This window comes from Drepanopeziza brunnea (genome assembly GCF_022702325.1).
Source record: "Drepanopeziza brunnea f. sp. 'multigermtubi' strain 214-2 chromosome Unknown ctg2, whole genome shotgun sequence".
Lineage (NCBI taxonomy): Eukaryota > Fungi > Ascomycota > Leotiomycetes > Helotiales > Drepanopezizaceae > Drepanopeziza > Drepanopeziza brunnea.
Window position 1 is genome coordinate 3,898,598 of NW_027094065.1, and position 23,720 is coordinate 3,922,317.

The 23,720-nt window shown below is 50.4% G+C and overlaps 9 protein-coding genes across 9 annotated transcripts; 5 read left to right on the plus strand and 4 right to left on the minus strand.

Annotated features, from left to right (window-relative positions):
• Window positions 1-1,836: 1,836 nt before the first annotated feature.
• On the minus strand, window positions 1,837-2,278 carry L3040_002163 (uncharacterized protein; the record flags this gene model as incomplete). The annotated part of the gene is made up of 2 exons (XM_066157042.1): window positions 1,837-2,016; window positions 2,174-2,278. The coding sequence occupies 2 exons, from the start codon at window positions 2,276-2,278 to the stop codon at window positions 1,837-1,839; spliced, it is 285 nt and encodes a 94-aa protein (XP_066013036.1).
• Window positions 2,279-2,460: 182 nt separating this feature from the next.
• Window positions 2,461-3,524, minus strand: L3040_002164 (uncharacterized protein; the record flags this gene model as incomplete). The annotated part of the gene is made up of 7 exons (XM_066157043.1): window positions 2,461-2,469; window positions 2,520-2,605; window positions 2,678-2,798; window positions 2,853-2,936; window positions 2,999-3,080; window positions 3,151-3,166; window positions 3,482-3,524. The coding sequence occupies 7 exons, from the start codon at window positions 3,522-3,524 to the stop codon at window positions 2,461-2,463; spliced, it is 441 nt and encodes a 146-aa protein (XP_066013037.1).
• Window positions 3,525-4,496: 972 nt separating this feature from the next.
• On the plus strand, window positions 4,497-5,480 carry L3040_002165 (uncharacterized protein; the record flags this gene model as incomplete). The annotated part of the gene is made up of 2 exons (XM_007291991.2): window positions 4,497-4,644; window positions 4,693-5,480. 2 exons carry the CDS (start codon window positions 4,497-4,499, stop codon window positions 5,478-5,480), a joined length of 936 nt encoding a protein of 311 aa, XP_007292053.1.
• Window positions 5,481-6,969: 1,489 nt separating this feature from the next.
• On the plus strand, window positions 6,970-8,982 carry L3040_002166 (uncharacterized protein; the record flags this gene model as incomplete). Its single annotated transcript, XM_007291992.2, has 6 exons — window positions 6,970-7,366; window positions 7,442-7,595; window positions 7,653-8,044; window positions 8,105-8,187; window positions 8,246-8,572; window positions 8,641-8,982. The coding sequence occupies 6 exons, from the start codon at window positions 6,970-6,972 to the stop codon at window positions 8,980-8,982; spliced, it is 1,695 nt and encodes a 564-aa protein (XP_007292054.2).
• Window positions 8,983-9,941: 959 nt separating this feature from the next.
• On the plus strand, window positions 9,942-12,442 carry L3040_002167 (uncharacterized protein; the record flags this gene model as incomplete). Its single annotated transcript, XM_066157044.1, has 7 exons — window positions 9,942-10,384; window positions 10,473-10,498; window positions 10,573-10,968; window positions 11,021-11,540; window positions 11,602-11,929; window positions 11,987-12,274; window positions 12,341-12,442. The coding sequence occupies 7 exons, from the start codon at window positions 9,942-9,944 to the stop codon at window positions 12,440-12,442; spliced, it is 2,103 nt and encodes a 700-aa protein (XP_066013038.1).
• A 601-nt stretch (window positions 12,443-13,043) lies between these two features.
• On the minus strand, window positions 13,044-15,104 carry L3040_002168 (uncharacterized protein; the record flags this gene model as incomplete). The annotated part of the gene is made up of 8 exons (XM_066157045.1): window positions 13,044-13,053; window positions 13,100-13,112; window positions 13,394-13,825; window positions 14,000-14,171; window positions 14,283-14,697; window positions 14,757-14,799; window positions 14,957-14,969; window positions 15,033-15,104. 8 exons carry the CDS (start codon window positions 15,102-15,104, stop codon window positions 13,044-13,046), a joined length of 1,170 nt encoding a protein of 389 aa, XP_066013039.1.
• Window positions 15,105-16,528: 1,424 nt separating this feature from the next.
• L3040_002169 (uncharacterized protein) lies at window positions 16,529-18,973 on the plus strand (the record flags this gene model as incomplete). Its single annotated transcript, XM_066157046.1, has 5 exons — window positions 16,529-16,578; window positions 16,621-17,237; window positions 17,456-17,604; window positions 17,663-17,926; window positions 18,035-18,973. The coding sequence occupies 5 exons, from the start codon at window positions 16,529-16,531 to the stop codon at window positions 18,971-18,973; spliced, it is 2,019 nt and encodes a 672-aa protein (XP_066013040.1).
• Window positions 18,974-19,036: 63 nt separating this feature from the next.
• Window positions 19,037-19,990, minus strand: L3040_002170 (uncharacterized protein; the record flags this gene model as incomplete). The annotated part of the gene is made up of 4 exons (XM_066157047.1): window positions 19,037-19,067; window positions 19,127-19,186; window positions 19,230-19,405; window positions 19,499-19,990. The coding sequence occupies 4 exons, from the start codon at window positions 19,988-19,990 to the stop codon at window positions 19,037-19,039; spliced, it is 759 nt and encodes a 252-aa protein (XP_066013041.1).
• A 751-nt stretch (window positions 19,991-20,741) lies between these two features.
• Window positions 20,742-22,061, plus strand: L3040_002171 (uncharacterized protein; the record flags this gene model as incomplete). Its single annotated transcript, XM_007291997.2, has 1 exon — window positions 20,742-22,061. The coding sequence occupies one exon, from the start codon at window positions 20,742-20,744 to the stop codon at window positions 22,059-22,061; it is 1,320 nt and encodes a 439-aa protein (XP_007292059.2).
• Window positions 22,062-23,720: the final 1,659 nt, after the last annotated feature.

The following is a 23,720-nucleotide window of genomic DNA, read 5'->3' on the forward strand; positions in this document are numbered from 1 at the left end:
CCTTATGGCCTCATGACGCTTTAATCGATCCCAACATATGTATGTACCGGTAGTTCACCGAGACACGTGATATCAAACTGTAAATGTAAAGCCTGTGTCAATATATGTCAATATAGTCGGGATACTTTACGAGGACCACCAAAAGAAGTATTGAAATTGCTTACGATGGGTAGACTGGTGAATACCTATCAGCTTGCCTTCCTTCCTTCATCATTCCTTCCTTCGAGCTTTATTAAAGCTCAGCTAGCCATCAGTCAACAATTTCGAATGCCAGGAAACCGCAGTACTCGGTTGCAAGCGAGCTCTGGGACTACTAGCTGCTAGAGTCAAACCAACCATCAACCTTCGAAAATCTGTATGCAGGTACTATCGAGACCTACGAGTGTAGTCCCAATACATATATATATACATATATATACATACATTCTAAAGTAACGGAAGATGGAAAAAGTAAAGGTAGTTAGCCCAATCCCCCTAGCCACAACACAACACTCTATTCCAATCCGATATATAAACAAAAAAAGTGAAAATAAACTCCCTGTCAAGAGTCTTCTTATTGCCATAGCATCTACCGCTGTTATCTCTATCTTACTCACAAATATCTCCAACTCCTTCCCACCATTACAACCCTTTCTCCCTTCCTCCCTTCCCCCTCTCCTTCAGACCCACTCAATAAAAAAAAAACACACCCAATTCCCAACCTCTCAACACTCAACCCATTAACTACCACCCCCACCACATCCCACATCACAAAATCTCCAACCCCGTCCTCCAAAATCACACCTTCCAATCTTCCAGTCTTCTTATTACTAAGCGCTCGCTCGTGCTTTTCTTTTCTTTTCTTTTATCATCCCCAGGGAGATCCCATCTCCTCTCTCTTCGATTCCTTTACACTTTACTTTACTTACTTTACTTACTTTACTTACTTTACTTACTTTACTTACTTTACTTACTTTACTTACTTTACTTACTTTACTTACTTTACTTACTTTACTTACTTTACTTACTTTACTTACTTTACTTACTTTACTTACTTTACTTACTTTACTTACTTTACTTACTTTACTTACTTTACTTACTTTACTTACTTTACTCACTCTACTCTACTTAACTTACTTTACTTACCTACCTTGCGCGTTTCGTTTTCGTTTCTGCGCGCCATCGACGGGTTTTTGCCTCCTCTCGCTTATTAGCTGGGGAGTTTTTTTTTGGGCCGGCTTTGGCTTGGCTGCTACAAATCCACTTTTCAGAAACTGGGTGGTATATATGTTTATATATACCTAGGTATATATATATGTATGTATCAGGATGAGTTTCGTTCGTTCTTTTTTTTTTTTTTAAAAAAAAACAAGGAAATAAAAGCTAGAGAATAGAGATTTTCTGGCATGCCGTGGACAATCCTATACGAGAGCGCCTTTCGAGTCATGGCTGTGCTGTAACAGCCTGAGGATGGTGTATGGTGAGGAGAGTCGGAGAACATTTTGCGGCCGAAAAGAAGTCTGACCAATTTATTCAAGGAGTGAGAGGGCTAGAATCATAAACAGGAGGCACAGTTCCATGTTCCTGGAAACAGTTGTGCCAAAGACGTTCATTCCATTGCATATTTTCGTTCATCAGGTCAGTCATCGATTCCTCCACCACCCCACTACGCATCAGTCAACCATCCCGCAGATTTATCCGTGCATGTAGCATCCCCCACAAGCTCGCTGAGAAAAACAAAACAATTTTTCTTCCACCCAGACCCGTTCATCAATAGTGCAACAGGACCGATCCGCCTTTGAAGTGCGTAACGTTCCTGTCCATAGCAAAATCGCTCAACGCCAAACTGCAAGAAAATCAAACGAGCCCGTCGTAGAGTGACAGCGCGGATACAATCGTCTCGTCGCGCTTGCTGCCCTCCTTGAACTCTTCCATGTCCAGACTGCCGTTCTCGTCCTTGTCCATCATACGGAAGATCTTCTTGACGCGCTTTTCGGGGGTATCTTCGTCGGCGGGGAGCTTCACCATGGATCCGACCTGGAACTCGAATAAGCATGTAATCAAAACAGTCCGGTTAAAAGACATCGTCAGGGAGAGCGAGCGAGCCAGCCAAATGACTTCGGGTCTAGAATGGCTTAAAATTGAAAAAAAAAAAAAAAAAAAAAAAAAAAAAAAAAAAAAAAAAAAAACGTACCATCTTGTATATCGCCTCAACGATTGCCAGCATTTCATCATAGCTGATCTTTCCATCTCCATCGATATCGTACAGTTGGAACGCCCAGTCAAGCTTGTCCTCCATCTTACCTCGGCTAGTGACGCTCAGCGCACAGATAAACTCCTTGAAGTCGATGGAGCCTGATCTGTCGCTGTCGAACACATTAAATACGTAGTCTGCGAATGAAGACGGATCTCCGAAGGGAAAAAACTGGCGGTAGATCTTTTGGAATTCCTCCTTTGTGAGCATGCCGGACGGGCAATCCTTCAAAAAGCCTTGCTTGGGTTAGCGGGATGCCCGGTAGGAGGTAACAGCTTGACCATACCCTTATACCATTGTTGCAACTCCTTCTTGTCGAAATGTGTGGATCGTTGCAGTTCGCTGAGTTGCTCTTGAGAGAGCTTGGATTGACTGTTGGAGATATTAGTCATTGCCGTTGTCCACAGGTGTACTATCATCCAACGTAGGAGCAGGAGTCCTCACGATTTCCCCATCTTGACTGCTCCTTAACTTCTCTGGTGTAGAGAAGACGTGTGTTGTGAAGTGAGAGTAGTCTCAAGCGCAGCCCAGGGCGCAAGTCGATCGCAGAGCGAATGCAGTTTCCCTATGCCAATGGTATCAGCCCTATTCCTTCTCGGATGTATGCGTAGCCTCGTACGTTTTGTGTGTGGGGCCGACCAGGAATAGTTTCGTAGCACGCAATCGCCTCGTATCTGGTTGTATATCTGGTTGTATATCGACTCTGCAACAATCCGTCAGCTCCATCGCTTGGCTTGCTTGTAATCAGCAGCTCAGAGCACATACCCAGCCAGCGATTGCCCTCCGTCTATTTCTCAACCTCACGCCTGGTTTTCGAAGCTTCTTGTGGGAGTGTTGGCTGAGATAGCTGCAATAAGATACCCGGTCAGCTAAAGGCTTTCCAACAAGCAGCATTTCTCTAGACCACTGGCACATACCTCTCTCTCTTGCCTCCTGCTTGCGATTATTAAGCCCAGGTAATGATGGGGTGCCCACTGCCCAGGTGGAATGGTAGGTCCTCGAGTGGGGTTGGTTGTCGCTACGGTACTTGGTAAATAAAGCAAGCAAGCTTCTCTGTGCGGGGAGCTCTTGTTGACGTTGTCCTGTCGTTGCAGAGTGGGCGCCTGGAGGCAGCAGGTTTGAGGATCGTCGAGCCGAGTGGGTTGAGTGGCTGCTACGGATGAAAATGGGAGTCACTGGGCCAGACCGAATACGGCTGTGCTCGAATCCTGGCAAAAGCGGTTCGTGTTCTGTCTCTTTATTGCCTACCTATAACTACCGTGATAACAAAAGGATTTCTGGAAGCTAACATCGGGAAATTTACGTATTCAAAGCGCAAGACCGGTGGATATCTGTCTGGTCACGTGTAGACTCGCCAAGACCCCACGTTCCGAGAATATCCTTCTTCCGCTGCTTCAAGGCCGGAGAGTGATACAGTAGGGGAGAGTGAAACAGTAGGTCAGAGTGATACGGTACTGGAGGTACCTCAGTAGTCACGCCTACTCCGTACAGAGTAGAGTTTGGCGGGGGATGATCGATGCAGGTCCCGAATCGTTTGTCTTAGCAAAGCTTGCTTCTTGCAGAGTATAAGTAGTGGATGCTGGGCCAATACCGGTACATCCGCATGGCATTCATGTTCGAGCCTCGAGCCTCGAGCCTCGAGCCTCGAGCTCGACGAGGGAATTGAAAGTGTATGCAGGGAAATGCCCAAAGCTAGATGTGCCATGGTGAATGAGATTCTACCTGTTCTGTAGCAGCACTGATAGCACCGAGCGGTTAGGTTACTTGTTTGTGATCCGGTACCTGGAGAGAATTGATCCGAGAAATCCGCATTGATAGCGTATTTTGCTCTGCGGTGCTCAGTTGGACGATCAGAATATTCGGGAAGCAATCTTGACGTACGTCTGACCGATTCTTACGACTTGCAGAGAGACATACGAAGAAGAAAATAGTGAGGACTTCGAGCCGTATCGAATGCCAATGTGGTTGATGGTTTATACATATTATATATACTACGCTTTGCATAACAACCCGTTTCGCTAGCTACCCTCTTGCACTCCGTAGAGCAACTACGGGTCAGATATTGCAGCTCACTTTAACCTCCTGTTCGAACTTGATAATGCCGTGCATCGTGAATGGAGCGATATTGACATTCACTCGTGGACAGGTGAATACGCGTTGACTTCGAGATCACGTGACTACGCTAAGTGCTCCGGCGCTGCTTATCACGTCTCCTCTGGACCGTGGCGACAGCCTCACAAACAACCTCATCAACAACGCCAACATGAACAATTTACTCGACAATCGCTTTGAAAAGGTGGAGAAGGCTCTTGCGACCTTGATCAATTCCATCGCAACTTACAACCCGTCCACAAGCAATGCCAGCGATCTCGTTGCAGCGGATGCCGAGCTCAACGATGGCCTCGAGCAATGTGAGCTCCCTCCCCCTTCACCTGTATTTCTGCTCACTTGTATACCAGTATCAACACACCAGGCAAACTATGCAAAGATAATAGCCCTCCGCGAAACCTCCAATGCCCTTGATGCCGAGATCCGCGACACGCTCACACTCTTATCCACTACCCGCCGAGACCTCATTGCGACGCCAGCAACCAGTTTCCCACCCAACGCGAACCCGATATCATACTCCGAACTATTGAGCTATGCACGCCGAATAAGCAGGTTCACCTTACCACCTACATACAGAGATCCTCAAGCTTCTGCAGCAGAGACTGGAGACGCAGCGACGAATACCTCCGGGGAGCCCAACCAGCAAATACAAACAAATGGTATCAACACCCCCGTCGTGGCTACCAACGGAGAATTGCACAATACTGCAGCTACGGATTTAGACAAGGCATCGCCAGCGGCTGCCGCGCAAATGCAACCACAACCATCCCAGCATGAGGGAGTGAGGACGAACCTTTCAATTTGGGAACAGTACCTCAACCCGTCCGCAGAAATGCCTTTCTTCCCGTGGCCATCCGAGGAGTCAATCAGAAAGGGTGCGCTTGCCAGTTTACAAGTTCTGGTGGACCAAGGTATCGACCCGGCCACGTTTGACCCCGAGAAGAGTGCAGAATTGGAAGCGGAGCGCAAGAGGATCATGGAAGAAGAGGATGCAGCAAGAGAGCAGGAACGGATCAAGGAAGAAGAAGCCAGAAGGAGAGAGATGGAGCGAAGGATGAGCGCCGGTGGGCCTGCGCCGGAGAGGAGAGAGGAGAAGACGGAGGCTTTCCAATTCTCGCTGATGGATGATAGCGATTGAGATGTAGTCTGTTTGGGATACCTCAGAGATATTGGTCAGGACAAGCAGGACCTGCAAATTCCTGAATATCAATGCAATGATCATCGCGCTTTCCATCAACAAGAAAGCATGGATCTATATCTCAAAGCAATAACACGACGATCAATAGTTTACCACAGCTTGCGTCATTTCTACCAATCCTAGTCCGCGTGATTAATAAATTTTCGGTGCTTCTTTTGGGATACCATCGCCAAAGCCATAGTTCCAAAGCCATACAATACAGACTCTTTGGCTTAGAGTTAAACTCAGCTACAGTACATGTCTACACATACAGTACCTCCCATCCAGCAGCAGCAAGTTTTCTCCACAACGCCCGCCCGTGAGCGTTGCGCAAGCTAGCCTATGGCATGAGATATGTGTATGTATGTAATGTGGAACTATGATGGAATTGAGCATTCGATAGGTATGTTTTTCGAGTAAAGCTCGGTGTCTATAAGCACAAGTAACAGAATCCAGCCGATTTACACACTCTTGATCTTGACCTTGCTTGCTTGCCTTCTTGAGCGCAAAGAAGTTGGACATTTCCATATCTACGGAGTCAGTACTCGAATCTGGCTGCTGCAGATCCACCGCTTTCGGTCTCGGGATTTGATCAAGTCACGTCAACTGCTTTGCTCGCCTTATTCCTCGCCTTGCTTTTTTCTACAGCTGGCCACCCACGTTCTTCTTTGTGATCTTGTACTTTACACTCGACGCATGATGATTTTTCACGGACGAAAGGTGAAAGATAGGTCGTCTGTTTTTTCTTTTCTTGGTTTTGTTATCGTCGTTGATCTATATGAAAGAATGCCCAATGAGCCTGACTAAGGAAAGGAAAGAGAGAGCTTTAGTGCCAGTGGTTGATTTGGCTTTGGGCTTTTGGGGTTTCTAAGTCGATGACTTTCTGGCCATGATTGTTTGGAAGAGAGGGCTTGGAAACTGACTGGGTCACGGAGATATGTGCATGTAAAAGAGATATATGTGCAAGTTGACTTGCTAGCTGTTCAGTTTTCTCGCTAGGACAATAAGTGAATATGTATGTTCCTGGGGGCCGCGAAGGGAACACCAAAGCGGTAACCCGGATCGTCACGGCATTTGAAGGGCGCTTCTTGCTCAAGCCGAGAGTGTTACTGGTGCGCTTGGATAGAAGCATCGATTAGTTCGACTTATGGTTGATCGTCCCGAGGATGTCCAACTCGGGCACGGGAAGTTGATAAGAATGTTTCGCGGACTTCTTCCGACCCAAGACGGACGTGCCCATCATGAGCCTACCGGTAACAGTCTGGGGTGCGGAAAAGGGAAAAAGAGCGGTTCTAGCCTTTGACGAAAGAGGCGTTCCGTCTTACGAATAATCTGGGGAAGGGAAATCTTTCAAAAGGGTGATCGGTCCTCGCTCGCCCTATCCCTTCCGTGGACAAATACTCATGTACCAGACCTCTCGCTGTTACGGATGACCTCGGATGACTTCGCTATGCACCAAATCAACAGATGGAATGTGGCACACTCGCTCCAGAAGCGGAAGCTTCTCATCGCCATCAACTGCATTGCAGGTCTCTCCATCTTCTTCTTCGGCTACGACCAGGGCATGATGGGCGGCGTCAACAACGCCAAAGACTACATTGAGTTGATGGGATTCGGTCACGCCGAGACGGTTGATGGGTCACCCAACACGCCCGTCATCACCGACAGTCTGCTCCAAGGCGGGATCGTATCGGTGTACTACCTTGGAACCTTGTTTGGGGCTCTTGCGGGCGGCTGGGTTGGTGAGAAGATCGGTCGGATAAAGACGATTGCCCTCGGTGCAGCGTGGGGCATCTTTGGCGCCGGCCTGCAGTGCTCGGCTCAGAATCATATCTGGATGATATTCGGTATGTCAGATCTCACGCACGCTGTTTGGTCTCGAGAACCTTTTGAGAGTGGGTTTTCTGATCGGATCCATGTAGCTCGACTTATCAACGGTTTCGGGACCGGAATCCTGAACGCAATTGTGCCGGTTTGGGCGACCGAGAGCGTACCGCACACCAGTAGAGGCCAATTCATCGCCATTGAGTTCACGCTCAATATCTTCGGCGTAGTTGTCGCTTACTGGCTCGAATTGTAAGATCTTGCTCCGGAATCCTCAGAGGATTTCTTTTGCTGAACCCCATGCACAAGTGGTCTCTCGTTCATCGACGGCGGAGCCTCGCCGATCCGGTGGAGATTTTCCATCGCTTTCCAGATCATCCCACTGCTCATCCTCCTGGCAGCCGTTTGGTGGTTTCCCGAGTCGCCGCGGTGGCTGGTCAAGGTTGGCCGCGAAGACGAGGCCCGTTTCGTGCTCGGGAGACTTCGAGGTGACGAAGGCGAGGATGAGATCCAGGCGGAGGCTGAGTTCCAAGATATCTGCAACGTTTCCGAATTGGAGAAGCAGGCAGGTAATCGAACTTCCTACTGGGCCATGTTTACAGGACAGGGCTCTGGAGACTTGCATACCGGCCGCAGGGTGCAACTTGTCATCTGGCTCCAGATCATGCAGGAGTGGGTAGGGATTGCAGGTGTCACTGTTTGTAAGACTTTTTTCCCTTCGGATCTTTTCCTTGGAATTGCAATCTTCTGACAATTTGAAGATGCGCCGACCATCTTTAGAATGGCTGGTTTCAACACCGAGAAGTCGCAGTGGATCTCGGGAGTCAATAATATCACTTATATGGTACGTTCGTGCCTCCCTCCTCACTTTTTTTTCCCCTTCGCTAACCGAGATTCACAAGTTCTCAACCCTGATCTGCGTGTTCACACTTGATCGTATCGGTCGCAGATGGACCATGTACTGGGGATCCGTTGGGCAAGGGATTGCAATGTTCCTTGCTGGTGGCCTGTCCCGCGTCGCAATCAACGCCACCGAGTCCGGGGATACAGCACGCGCCGCGTCCTATGGAGCTGCTGGCGCATCGATGATCTTCATCTTCACTTTCGTCTTCGGCGCCACCTGGTTGACGGTGCCCTGGCTCTACCCGGCCGAAATCTTCCCCCTCGAGGTTCGAGCCAAGGGAAACGCATGGGGGGTTGTTGGCTGGAGCATCGGGAACGGTTGGTTGGTATGCTATGCTATCCTTTTGAGCCCCTCGAACATTTTCATAGCCTCACGCAGTTGACCGATTCACAGACCCTACTCTGCCCGGTTATGTTCAGCGCCATTAACGAGAAGACGCTCTACATATTCGGTATCAGCAATGTGATCACCATCCCCATGGTCTGGGCCTTGTACCCAGAGTCCAACCAGCGCACGCTGGAGGAGATGGACTTCTTGTTTGCAGCCGAGACTCCCTGGGTTTGGGACGCCGAAAAGAGCTTTGCAAGATTGAAGGTGGAGCACCCCGAGCTGGCAAATGCTGCTCACTCGGGGAAGATCATCACCCATGATATTGAAACTGGGAAAGCTGGTGGAGGTGAGTCTCCGCCCTCGGAGCGGACAGAGAATGTATCGATGCCTGCTGTTCCGAAGTGAGTAGGAAGCTTGTCTAGAACTGACTGAGGAGGAACAATGGGATTATATCTCTTAAATTTGTCCCTTGGGTAATCCTCAGAGAAGATAAAAGCTCGATTCATCATATCATAGACCACAAACATGGGAATTAAGATAAGCCTATCCTCTAAACCATACAGTACTGGGTTTACAACCCACTATCGACATTGCTCCAACAGCATCCTCCGCTCCCCTATCACTTCCATTACCGGCGGACCTTAGATCTCTGTAAGCAACGGCGACATATTCGCCATCATAGTTCAGTAGCGCATACACGAGGTATACCTTCGGCTTTGAATTCGCGAAGGTGACCAACTTTCCCGTGTCCATATTCCACTCGCTTCTCTAGCTCTGCGATTCAACCCTCTTCCTCTGTCTGTCTTTGGCCCGCTGATGGCAGTGCCATCGCGGGACGAGGCCTCGCTGTGAAAGCTGTGGCGTCGAATGTTGAACTCCAGACAGTGTTGACTCTCGCTTAAGTCCCGGATGATCTTTCGGGATAGCCAAGGCGATGGGATCCACAGGCCGAGAGCCTCACCTAAATATACTCTGTAACTGGCATGCGTTGGCCGAGTAAATAAGTAAAAGCGACGTTACAAGCCCGACTCGCGAGGAAAATCCAAGGGTTACAAAAGAACTCTTTTCAGTTCGTGGCCGCATATCCCACATGTGAGCCCCAGGGATGGACGCAGCACTGGAACGCATGAACGGTGCCTGGGCCAGCCAAGCCGCTTTTCTGCGGTTCCATCAGCCACAACTATTCGTATCGATACGACACAACACGACACAACACAACACACACCTCCCTTCCCATCATCCAACATATAATTAATGCAAATCCCCCATCGGATGCAAAAAAGAGGAAGCCCATTATTCTTTCAGGGCACGAGTTATATCACAACTTTCCCACACGCATCGCCGCTCGATCGCCGCCGCCCACCATGTCTCTCAAAACAAAGATCGTCCAGCCGGGCATGTTCAAGTCGGGCCCATTCAGTCTGCCTATCCCCGACCATCCCGTGATAGAAGGCGAGACTATCCCGCGCCGCAACGCAAATTACATCGACCGGCTGATCTCCCGACCCGACGAGTCCACGGCGACGCTGTACGACGTGCTCCTGCGCTCCACCACCAAATTCGGCGAGCTGGACGCGATGGGCTCGCGGAAACTCCTCAAGACGCACGTGGAGACGAAGATGGTCACCCAGCTCATCGACGGCGAAGAGAGGCAGGTCGAGAAGACTTGGACCTTCTTCGAGCTGGGATGCTACGAGTATGAGACGTTCGGCGGCTATTTTGAGCGCGCGTGTCAGATTGGCGCAGGGTATCGCAAGGTTTTAGGCTCGGGCCCGGGGTTAAGAGTGCACATTTTTGCGGCAACGAGGTATGTATGCAATGGCCTGGCTGTTCTACCTAGTCCCACCCAGCGTTGTTTGGTCTGAAAGACGAAGAGAACTGACGTCTGCAAATAGTGCAAATTGGCTGGCGGCCGCTCATGGTATGTTTACTTTCCCTCCCTTCGGAACTAAATTAGTTGGGGGGCGCTCGCTTATTTCGCACCCTTGCTCGTAGGCGCCGTCACGCAGTCGATGCCGATTGTTACGTCGTACGCGACCCTCGGCGAAGAAGGTCTCGAGATGTCCCTCGTCCAGAGCCATGCCAAACTCATCTTCGTCGACCCGGAATTACTGACCAAGTTGATCAAGCCGTTGAAGAAAGCGACGGAGCTGGAGTGGGTCGTCTACAACGACCAGCTGGAGGTGAAAGAGGAGGATATCAGCGCGCTGAAGAATGCGCATCCGGGGATCACTATTATGCCGCTGGAGAAATTGAGAGCTTTGGGCCAGGAGAACCCGGTAGAAGCTGTGCCGCCGAAGCCGGAGGATCTCTGTTGCTTGATGTACACGTCGGGGACGACGGGTGCGCCGAAGGGTGTTCCGTTGACGCATCAGAATATTATCGCTTCAAGTAAGAAATCTCACTGTTATGCCTGTCACCGATTTTGCTCACCGAAATTTAGTTGCCGGTCTCGAGTCCATGTTTACGGAGTACGTCGGTCCCGCCGACTCGGTACTAGCCTACCTCCCGCTCGCCCACAGTTTCGAGTTCGCCTTCGAGAACGCGTGTCTCTACTGGGGCGTGAAAATGGGATACGGCAACCCGAAGACGCTTTCCAGCCTCTCGGTGAAGAACTGCCAAGGCGACATCAAGGAATTCCGTCCCACGATCCTGGTCGGTGTGCCTGCCGTCTGGGAAACCATCCGCAAAGGCATCGAGAACCGCGTGGCAGGAATGAGTGCTCTGCAGAGTCGGGTCTTCTGGGGGGCTCTGACGGCCAAGGCGTGGTGTTGCGAGAAGGGGCTCATGGTGCCTGCCGGCTGGTTTGACTCGTTAGTCTTCAACAAGATCAAGATGGAGACGGGTGGTAGGCTGCGGGCATGCTTCAATGGTGCTGGGCCGCTGGGCAAGGAGACGAGAAGGTTCATCTCTTACGCTTTGGTGCCCTTGATCAGTGGCTATGGTCTGACAGAGACATGCGCGTAAGTGACCGAACTACCTACCCTTCACACTGAGCTATGAGCTGATGGGGGGAACAAACAGTATGGGAGCCCTCCAAGACCCGCTCGAATGGACAGATGATACACTAGGTGATATTCCCGGCAGTATCGAGATCAAACTCGTCGATTTCCCCGACGCTGGCTATTTCTCCACCAGCGATCCTCCTCAGGGCGAGATCTTGATCCGTGGCGACTCGGTCATGGCGGGGTACTACGAGAACGAAGAAGAGACAGCGGAGGCAATGGCACCCGGCGGCTGGTTCAGGACAGGCGATATCGGAGAATGGGCCCCGAACGGGCATCTGAAGATCATCGATCGCAAGAAGAACTTGGTAAAGACCCTTAACGGGGAGTATATTGCGCTTGAAAAGGTATGTTACGCGTGTGGTAGGGTGGTTCACCGGGCTTGTGCTAATAGATGGATGCAGTTGGAATCAACCTACCGGTCGTCAGGGATCGTACTGAATCTGTGTGTGTACGCGGCTGCTGATCGCAGCAAGCCCATCGCGGTCGTCATCCCGGCACCGGTCGCACTGCAACGAGTAGCTGAAGAAAATGGCATCGAGGGCAAGACTTACGAACAACTCGTTCACGACGACAGGATCAAGAAGCTTGTGCTGAAGGAGCTGCAAGCGACAGGGAAGAAAGCGGGACTGGCCGGTTTCGAGATCCTAGATGGTATCGTCTTGACCGATGCCGAGTGGACGCCTCTAAATGTGAGTTCGAGAGTTGAGCGATTGGTTTGGTTGGAGTTAGCAGCACTAACAAACACCCTTCGCTAGGGATTCCTGACCGCGGCGCAAAAGTTGAGCAGGAGGAAGATTGTGGCGGCGTATGAAAAGCAGATTGATATTGCTTATGGAAGGAATACGTCTCGTTCGTGATTCTGAGCTAAGGTAAGTGTACGAATATGGGCGTGTATATGGGTCACAGCGTATTCGTGGATGAATACACATCAACCAGAAATTCCATCGAAATTCACATCATACCTCTCATTCAGAAATGACTAGCTCACCTGGTCATCAATTCTTTTCTTTCGTAGGGCTCGTCTGATAACTGGGCATAACATCAATCTAAGGCCTGGTCTTGTGATGATCGATCTCTTCTCACGGTATCAGTCCATTCCTGTATAACTGTGGTGACAATCACTCGCTCTTACCAATAGTCGAGAAGACCTCCGACAACCTCTTCCTCGTGTACTAAAACCAAGTCAGATCCGAGACCAAATATATATATATATATATATATATATTCTCCGTCGAGATTCGAAACTCCACAATACGGAGACTGCTTCATTATGTATTAGGTAGATCCGATGCACGCTACCGTGCGGCTGTAATAACGTATATTAAGCTTTTTTCTCGGCGATAACCCTGTCTTTTCTTCCTTGACTCGGTACGTAGTAAGTACCGCAGCGGTATGTAACAAACCCGCTTTTGATCTGGACGTTGGATCGTGAAACGACTACATCTGGCTGTTTGTTGTCTATTGGTACCTGTTGCGAATCAGGGATCTATCTGGCTATTATGATGGGATCTTACGTGGCGCGCCTCTCTGTTTATTCGCGGGATATTGCTTTCGATACAGTGCGATATATATATATTCGTCTCTCGATAAATGGTATGTACTTTTTGTTTTCTTTTTCTTCCTAAAAGGGCGCCAGGCCTTTGATCTAGAAACGGGTAAGATATATACAAGCGAATGACAAAAAGAAGAAGAAGAAGAAGAAGAAGAAGAAGAGCGATGGAGAGGTAGACGTCCCTTTCCAAACCTTTGACGCGGACCATGACGCACTCACTGGCCCGGCATCCCCCTCCTCAAATTCTCGAACCTACTCATCGGATACGCCAAGCGGTTCCGGCTCCCCTCCAAGGCGCCCACGCCCCCAAAGCTCTCCACCGTCGTCCGCACCAAACTCTCCGGCCCCTTCCTATCCATGCTCACCTCCCACCACATCATCCCCCCCAGACCCCTCTCGATCACATACTCCGCCTTGACGCGCGCGACAGTCGGCGTGTCGAAGCTCAGCATGTACCTCCGGCCAGCGTCGTAGCTGTACGCGGCGCCGACCTCCCGCATGTTAGTGACCGTAGCGTTGGATCCTGCGAGCGGGAGGTGCTTGGTGTCGAAGATGCCGGCCTCGCCGAAGGAGCTTGCGGCTCCGGTGCCGTTGAAGGGGGTCCCTGGGCCGGCGGTGTTGGCGAAGGCACGGGCGTAGAGGGGGGAGCCGAGGTTGATCTTGTGGGGGGTTGCGCCGTTGGCAATGTCTGTTTTTTTTTTTGAGTCGCGGTTAGTCGGTCGGTCGGTCTACTTGTTTTCTGGTCCAGGTCCAGATCCAGATCCAGATCTAGATCCTGGAGTTTCCAGAATGCACCCCAGACAAATCACCGGGAGGTGCACTAGAGGGAGAAGGGATCTATGTCTTTGGAAAATCGACTTACAGTAGTCGATGGCGGAGGTGGTGTTGAAGGGGGTGGCGGCCTTGTTGCTCTCGTCTTCGTAGACGTTGGACATGTGTCCGGAGATCTTGTCCCAGGCACCGGCGTAGTCAAATCCCATGTAGTTCCAGAAATCGAGATACTGGTCCATGCCTTTGAAGTCCAGCAATTTGTACTGTGGGGGGGGGAAAAGCGGAAAACGTCAGCAAACGATCCTTTTTTTTCCCTTCTTTTTTGGGGAGGGGGGGGAGGAACCCAAGGGCAAATGAGATGGAACACTACTGACCTTATTGGGCCCGGCAGGAGATGCGTAGGTGAGAAGGAAAGGAGAAGCATCGGACGTGGTGTTGGTGGGAATAGCGTCCATGGCGGCGCGAAGGTCACCGAGGAGCGTTACCATATCGACCGCCTCCGTGGCGTTGGCCACATATTCGTAGTCCATATCCAGGCCGTCGAAGCCGAGGTCGGTCATCAGCTTGATGGAGCTGGTGACGAACTTGGCGCGTAGCTTCGGCGAGCGGAGCACGGGGGACATGTTGACCGAATATGTGGCTCCCGCAATGGCGAGAAGAGTCTTGAGAGAGCGGTTCTTCTTCTTGAGGAGGTAGAGCTGCTTCAGACTCCCAAAGAGATCGGTACTGTTGCTAGCGACATCCCCGTCGTAGGTCTTTTGGATATCGGCCCATTCGTCGCTGAGGTATCTGTGTGGTGATGTTAGTGGCCTGTATAGAAAGTCACAGGGCTATAGGGCTTGACGAACAGTTCACCAGTTGTGCTATTGACGTTTGCGAAAGAGTAGACGACTGTACCACACACCAAGGAGTCAGTAATTGCCTGATCAAGAGAAATTCTCCGAGCAAGATAGCCGCCACTCCCCCCCCCCCCCCCTCCTACGTACTGTGTGTAAATTGAGTAGGATCAATATCTGTGATGAAGAAGTTACGCGCGTAAATGTCCTACCTCGTGTCAACAACTAGACTTTTCGAGGTGTCGAAGAGGCGCACCCAGTTTCCAAAATAGCCGACTGCTCTCATACCATCACTCGGCTTTGCGGAAGTCTTGTAATGTTCTCTGTAGTTACCGCGACGGTGGATGTTGCGGTGGGCATTTCTCTGGTATGGGCCGTGTGATACTACTGATGGGCTCGCAAATGCTCCTGCGCAAAGAGAAAGAAGTGAGAAAAGGGTTGAGCAATGCATTGTGACGATTGCTAGGCCTTGATGATACAAATACACCAAACAAGAAGATAAGAGAGAATTGGACCCGTTGTGAAGCAGGTTAAACAAAACGCAGGGCCATCGCCTCAGTATATATCGCCGCGTAGGAAAGGATTTGTGGCTATACTCCGTAGAGTTCAAGTCCACATCGGACGTAGACGTAATCCCAGCCAAGAAAGGTCCGAAGTTGATAGAAAAGTTTCAATAGGACGACGCATCTCCACGTTCTGCACGACTTTAGGTGGAAATCCTGGGCATGAAAATCATGCACGCTCAGTGATGAGACGATCTGAGTATCCCAGTGATTGCTGACTCGGCGAAATGTCATAATAGAGTATCGGGGGCTATTGCCCACAAACCAGGAGTCCTGGTTCCGCCTCCAATGAGCGACTCCATCACAGTAGAAATTGCAATATTTCTGGCAAAAGAGATATAAGAATTTGAAGATGTATCTGTTGAGCGAGGTGAGATTGTTGATAGGTAAACAGTCGACGGACAGGGGCAGCGATTAGCGAGAAAGTCAAGATAGACTTTTAGTCTTGAAACGATGGCCTCTTGGCTTCCAGCCGAAGTCTTGATCTCGAAGTGCCGCGCTTAGACAGAAGAGAGTTTGCCTGCTACGTACAGTACTACGTATTTCCCGAGAGCCAATTGTCCAAAAGGCACATCATTTTCTTAAGTAGGAGGCTTGCTTAGCGCTTTGACTGGCTTATATCGGATGCCCAGAGGAAGTGCGCGCGGCTGTGTGCCAAAGCATCGACGGGGAGATTCGGGAGCTTGAAGAGATGAAAAGCCGCTGACTATAGCCAATCAGCTAAGTTGAAGTATCCAAGATATTTCATTATTGTTATTCGCTACAGCCAAGATAAGGCGCCACCTACTATGGTCTTTTGACGAAAGCCCTTCTTGGATAAGAAGCGTCCAGACTCAAGTGGCGTCAACCAAGAGCCCGTTGGATCTCATCCGTCACGGGCGAGGAATACGAGGAGATCAAGCGCCAGCAGAATATTGGAGCCGCAATCTGAGAGGCAGAGTCTTGTTCAATTCCGCCATCACAAGTCTGGGTAGGAATCCGGAGTTTGCGAATGCGAAATGCTTGGTAGAGGTTGGCCCGCACTCTGCTCTGGCCGGCCCATTGAAGCAGATTTGGAAAGCCAACAAATTCTCTGGACTCACGTACATTCCAACTTGGTTACGAAATACCTATAGCAGTCAGACACTCGTTGAGACTGGCGGAAACCTCTGGGTTCAGAATTACTCGGTCAATTTGGAGGCAGTCAATGCGCCTGTGGAAAGTGTTCCACGAGTTCGAGGCATGCAAAAAGGATTCTCACCCCTGATACTGGTGGATTTGCCCCCATATCGGTAGAATTGCTCCAAGGTTTTCCAAACCGAGCCGCGCTTTAGCCACGAGCAGCGTCAGATCAAATACGGCCGTCACGACATTCTGGGCCGTCTCCAGGCTACCTTGGTCGATGGCGAGCTGGTCTTTTCTCCCGACTTCCTTGAGCAGCAGGATTTAGCAGCCGGTGATGTTGAAGTTCAGGTCAAGGCTGCCGAGTTCGAATTGCCACAGGAAGGATTCCCCCGGGCAGTTACGGGTCACGTTTTGAAGGTAGGTCCAGGAGTATCGTCCACCCTGGTGGGCCAGGAAATCATTACCTATGCTGCCGGCTCATACTCCACCATCATCCACATTCCAAACTCTCTCGTGGTACCTGTCGGTAGCAGTGCTACGGAGGACTTGGTTGCCAGCCTGCCTGCCATCTCCAAGGTCTGGAATTCCATGGTCACTAGTGCCAAAGCGACATCCGGAGACTTCTTGCTACTACTTCCAACCTCTTTGGCCACGACTTCACTCGTGGCAGCATTTGCCCAGAATATAGGCATCAAGATTGCAGTTGTTGTTGAAACCAAGCAGCAAAGAGATGCATTAGCATCACAAAAGGCAGCATTCGAAGGTCTGCTGTTAGCATCCGAGCGAGACGCTATCCTCGACCTCCTGTCATCTTCCCGTAGTGAAAGTAAACCCAATCTGGTTCTTGCGTATGAATTCTCCGAGTTGAGTCAAGACGTCTAGCGAGTGATGCCGGCACAGGGACAATTTATTCTTAATGACACTTCTATTAATGTTGCCCCCGATTTTCTCACCTTTGCGAGGGGGTTTCCTTTACTAGCACTGGCATTGAATCTCTGTTCAAGCAGAATCCAGAAACACTTGGACAGGTCCTCACCTCTTCAGTGAACATTCTAAGCCAATTCTCGGACGTCCTTTTGAAGACGGCCTCGAAAATCGCCGTTGGTTCCTTAGAGAATTCAACGAAAATCGCCCAGGCCAAATCAATCGAGAACGCTGTGATCACTTACAGCCATGAGACTGATACCATCAAGGTATGTAATTGTGGTCTTTTGTTAGTAACAGGCATCATTAGTTAACAGCGGTGTACAGGCTCATCAATCGACCAGTGCCGTACTCCGTTTGGATGCCAAAGCTACATATCTCATGGTTGGATGCTTGGGAGGATTGGATCGCAGTCTCACCACCCGGATGATGGAACGAGGAGCCACCAGCTTCGTCTTCATCTCCCGGCCTGGAGCAGACAAGCCCGAAGCAGCACAGGTCATTGGAAAAATAAAAAAGGCAGGCTTTGATGTCCAGGTCTTCCGAGCCGATGCTTCGGAAACAGCAGAGGTGATCAAGGTGATCAAGGCTGTTAGTGAGAAGCGCCCGATTCGAGGTATGGTGCATGCAGCCATGGTTTACAAGCAATTCAACTATCATTAACATATCATCGATATCACCATCATCTAACAATAATAGGATACCATGTTTGAACGGATGACATATTCCAAGTTCATGGCAGCCGTGGTCCCCAAGGTCAGAGGAGCTGAGAGCCTCCACACAGCCCTGGCAGACACGCAGCTGGACTTCTTCGTCATGACCAGCTCCATCTCGGCGAATCTTGGAAGCCCTGGCCAGACCAACTATTGTGCCGCCAACAGCTTCCTCGACAACTTCGCCTGGCAGCGTAATCTCAACGGGCTTCCCGCCGTCTCCCTGGTGCTACCGATAATCCTCGACGTTGGAGTCGTCGCCGAGAATGGGGATATCGAGACATCGCTGGCACGCAAGGCCATGTATGGTATTGACGAGCGTGAGATGCTCCGTGGCTTCGAAGTAGCCATGCTTCAGCCCACCCCGACGCCCGCCACCGCGATCAGCGGCCGTGCACAAATCATTCTCGGTCTGGAGCCAGCATATCTCGCGGCGGCTCTGAGCACCGACGATGCTGCTGATGCGTATTGGTTAAGTGATGCTCAACTTGCCCTGCTCTGCACGACCGTAAAGGCGATCCAAGGTTCTGGTCCCGGTCGAAAGACTGACGGCAACTTCGCAAGTCAGTTGAAGTCGGCGCTGGCCGAGGGCCCAGACGCCGCTATCCAGGCCATTGCAATGCATATCGTGCAACGGTGCTCTCGCATTCTCATGATCGCCGTCGAGGATTCCTCCGTCGGCGGACAGGCCGTTGCGAATTATGGGCTGGACAGTATGATCGGTGCCGAGTTACGAAATTGGTTATTCAAGGAGTCCGAGCTGGATATTTCGTTCCAGCATCTCCTCGCGCCAACGGTGACATTCAAGAAGCTCGCCATATTGTCGCTGGGTAGCTGGGTGGTATCCTCCCTGAAGAATCAGCTTGAGAGAATTTTCTTGGTAACACAAGGGATATCACGTATGGAAGGGTGTTGCTTTACATAGTATGACTGTTATAATCATTCCAGCTGCTATGTGCTATGCAGAAGATGGTACGGATCGCGGTTTCTAACTTGTAGACAGCTGATGGCTCATCATCCTGATGAGGCATTAGAGGCACGTGACCATGTATGTAACTACATTCCTACGGACACCCACCAAACCACTATGATCCCTCCATTAGACGACCGAGGAAGATGAGCATCACTTTGCAGCAGCCTTCATCTTCGCAACCATCCCCGCGGTTCCTTCAGCGACCAACTTCTCATCCCAGATGAAGTTGACGCTCTTCTCAGCCACAGTAGCATTAGCCCATTTCCAGAACGCCGGTGCCTTTGCCTCGAGACCATCCAACATGCTGCTTGGTAACAGATTGAGCTCTTTGTACTCAGGCTTAGCCAGGCCGAGGATTCGGAGGAGGAACGAGCCGGTAAGGACCTAGGTATATCAGCTTGCAGTCTTTCAACTTTCAACTTTACTTTTCACGACCAGACGCCTTCGACGAAGTTACAAAAAGGTGGGCCAATATACCTCAACCAAGGTCAACTGCTTCGAGCCTCCAAAGAATGGCGCCGCATCCTGCAGATACGGCTCTAGCTCCTTAACAACATTCTGCACATACGCATCTCCCAACTTCTCCTTCTCCGCGCCCTCCGCCTTCAAGAGCGCGTAGAAAGCTCCATTGACCTTGCTAAAGAAGGCGTCCACGAAGAAATCAATCCTCGCTCGTTGAAGGGCGCCGCCTGGCTCGCTGCTGGTCTTGACCAAATGGGACGGGTGAGCGTCGGCGAGGAACTTCGAGACGATGGCTGATTCGGTGATGATTTCGCCGTTGTAGCTAATGGAGGGCACCAGCCCGCGGGGGTTGATCTTGAGGTATTCGGCAGTGCGCGGGGTGCTGAGGTCGATGATTTCTTCGGTGTACTCGAGACCCAGCTCGGCAAGGGCGATGTGGGCGCGGTGAGCCCAGGGACAGCGGTGGTTGGTGTAGAGGATGATTTTCGGAGCGGACGTGGAAGCCATCTTGGATAGTTGTTCTGGGACTTGAAGGGAGGTGATTGTAAGGTTGCGGTTTGTAGTGGATTGTTGTTGTTATTGATGTCGTCGTAGGAAGCGGGATGTCAACTAGTCGTATAAGTCGTATATATATGTATACGGACAGTAGGAGGGGAGGCAAGGCAAGGCACGTGAACAATCGACATGTAAGTAATTGCGGGGTGCAGAAGTGAAAGCTGAATGATTCGAGAGGCGAATGCCTTATTTATCTCGGGTCTGAACTCATTTACCCGAGCTTTTGTCAAGAAAGCAGGTCTCCATCGACCCGACACAATCACAACGATAATGCACTTTGAGGGTAGGATTTCGAGCTCTACAGCTTGGCCTGTAAGCTTATTGGAACTCAACTCCGACCCGGGGATTTTGGTCGAATGAAAAAAAGGTCATGTTCCAATTCGAATCATAATATTGACTTGGATTCCTGAGCTCGCTCGCTTAGGAGCAGAAGTAGGTCTGATTACGATAAATTGATGCGGAAGAGTAGGATGTCTGAAGATAGGGAGTCCAAGCTGATCATAGGGAGAGTAAAGTGAAAGCCCAGACAACGGTTCCTTGAGTGGGATGTCCAAGAGGGGAATTTCGAGAACACATAGCATCCAGAAGTTAAAAATGGTCACGTTTCTGCAAGCGGCCAAGGCTGACCCCGCCAAAATTAATTGCTATACTCCAAATCTCCAGGCCTTCACAACACTACCACAGTAAAACTGTCAGCGCAGTAATGAAGATTGAAGAACTCCCCGAGTCCTTCGACTCCTCCGTCAATATATCTCATCTCAATCCAACAGAAGCAGCCCCCGAGCCCGATCTCCTCACAGCAGCCCTCAACGCGTACGGCTCAACCCCCACCACCAGCGATGGCACCACTCCAGCTCTCCCCCCCGCCCTCGCAGAAATCCGCGATAAATCCGGACCGGAGATGCTGGCCGACCTGAATAAACTCCCTCTGTTCATGACCGATCTTGAAGAGAACGACGGGCTGGAAGCCTTGAAAGCATTGGCATACGAGGGAACACCGTTGGAAGTCGCAGCGGGCTTTAAAGAGCGCGGCAATGAGAGTTTTAAGGAGAAGGGTTGGAAGGATGCAAAGGAGTTCTATGGGAAGGGTATTGATGTTCTGCTCATTGAGGTGCGGAAAAGACAGGCCAAGTCGAAGATAAACGAGAAGTCGAATGGGAAAGGCAACGGAGTTGAGCAGGAGGAGGCGGCGGCGGTGGTGGTAGATAAAGAGGAGGTCAAGAGGGAGATTGCGGTTCTGGAAGCTTGTCTGGTGAACAGAGCTGCGTGCCATCTGGAGTTGAAGAATTACAGGAGCTGTACGCTGGATTGTGGGAGCGTGCTGAGGATCAACCCGAAGAACGTCAAGGCGCTTTATCGGTCTTCGAAGGCCCTGCTGGCGTTGGACAGGATAGAGGAGGCAGATGATGCGTGCGCGCGCGGTCTTGCCCTAGATCCGAACAACAAAGCTTTGCAAGCCGTTGCTCAAGACCTCATCAAGCGCCACGCTGTTGTAGCCGCGCGAAAGAAAAAGGAGCTTAAGCGGGCACAGCGACAACGATTGGAAGCTGTGACTCTAGCTGCTGCTCTCAAAGCCCGAGAGATCAAGACGAGAAAGACCGCGCAACCACCGGAGATGGAAGATGCGAAGATACAGCTCGTGCCTGATCCCACCGATCCTACATCTACACTCACATTTCCAACTGTGTTGCTGTACCCATTGCATTTGGAGTCTGACTTCATCAAAGCATTCAATGAGATGGAGCCATTAGGCCATCACCTGAGCTATATCCTGCCATTGCCATGGGACAAGGCTGGGGAGTACACACCATTGAAGGTGGAGTGCTACATGGAGACCGTCACGGGAGGACTCATCAAAGTTGGTCGCAAGGTCCCGCTGCTCAAGGTACTCAGCGAAGGAAATGTGGAAATCGTAGACGAGGTGGTCAAGATCTTCGTAGTGCCGAAGGCTGGGGCGGAGGCGTGGGTGAAGGAATTCAAGATGAAGAAGGCCGCGGAGGAAGCTAGAGCAAAGGGCAAATGAATCACTTCCGTTTCATCAGATCAGCATCATCGAAATCAACAACGACGACGACATGCGATTTGCCATGAGATGGGGAATAAATATCGACTGAAGGGAGGGAAGGGACTGGAATTAAGATTCGTTGTCGCTGTTGCCATCATATTCTCGTCATGAAGCGAACATAGGGTATGAAATAAAGGAACGGGCACCTGAACAGGAAGTAATTTGAGGAGCCGAGGGGAGCCGAGGGACATTTGCTCCGCTAGTATGCTTGCATACTGTTTCCTCCCGGCCTGCCTGAGATTACCGAGAGCTACACCCGGCACGGTAGCCAGCAGCAGTTCATGGCTATTGCGAGCATGCTTAGGTTGTACGGGCGGCTCAGCCTGGCCGAATAAGGCTGCTCGTCCGACGACAGTCAGAGCCGCCATTGCAGCTCGCGGAAAGGGGGAAGACTGTTTGCGGGTGGGCATTAAGCGAATGGCGGGGAGGAGACCCAGAGGGAAAGAAAAGAAAAGAATGGAAAGGGGAGAGGAAAGGGGAGAGGAAAGGAGAGAGGAAAGGAGAGAGGAAGTCTCGATTCCGTTACTGGCTCGGCGCGCCTGCCGTGCGACCGGATCTATCTCTAATTTTAATTCCATGCACCTTGCTCTTTTCCTATTCCCTAGACGAAGGTAGATGGACGATACTAGACCTACGAAGCCGAAGTAGAGAAAGGGGCTTAATATTAGATAGATACGCCTGCCCGCCCGCCTGCCTGCCCGCCTGCCTGCCTCTCTTCTTCTCAACGCACATCACTCTTCTCCGAAGTAAAGTCCAAGACGGAGAGCACTTGTTACGTATATATAGCTGTGACTTTATCCCACTTCCATCAAGCCTATTCACATCTACATCTATATCTACGCCATACAGCACCACCTCTGCAGCCAGGCGAGGCTTTTCTCTTCGCTCTGCTTTTTTTTTTTTTTTTTCGCACGATGAATCCTTGCCTTACTCCTTTCTATCATCTCCTTCTACCATCCATCTTATTCCAACCTCTCAAGTTCAATAGTTTTAATCTGAAGATCTAAAGATATCAAATACGTCTCTCTTTTTCTTCCTTTAAGTTATATGTATATCTATCTACAAACCAGTCTTTCGAGCCCCTTATATATATATATATATATATATATTTATTTATGTAAGATTCAAAGCCGAACTAAGATAAGAATCAAGCCACTGGCTTATCAGGTTACTGGGCTACTGGGCTACTAGGCTACTAGGCCATTAGCCCCCACCACGTCATCAGATCATTGGATTACCAAGCAGAAGGACCAAGTTCTCTATACGTAGTACCACCAACGGGCTAACCACCCGACCCGTCATTACAGTAAGTATCACCAGCGGTGACGTAACCCAAGATAAGTTCCAGGGGCTGGCTGTAATAGTGAATGAATCATCCCGTCACGTGTGACTGACTCTTCTACCTAAGGTACGTATACAGGCTCCCAAGTACAGGATTTGCCAAGAGATAATCCCAATATCAGTTACAGTACTGTACCTACCGGTAGTATCTTACAAAGTACCGGTATCCGCCGCGGATTTTTAAGGTTCCGCACTGCGGGACGGGCCGTCCCTTGCTGGACGTGTCCTGATCGACACTTCTGTGCGGTAGGCATGTATATATATCATATCTCCTTT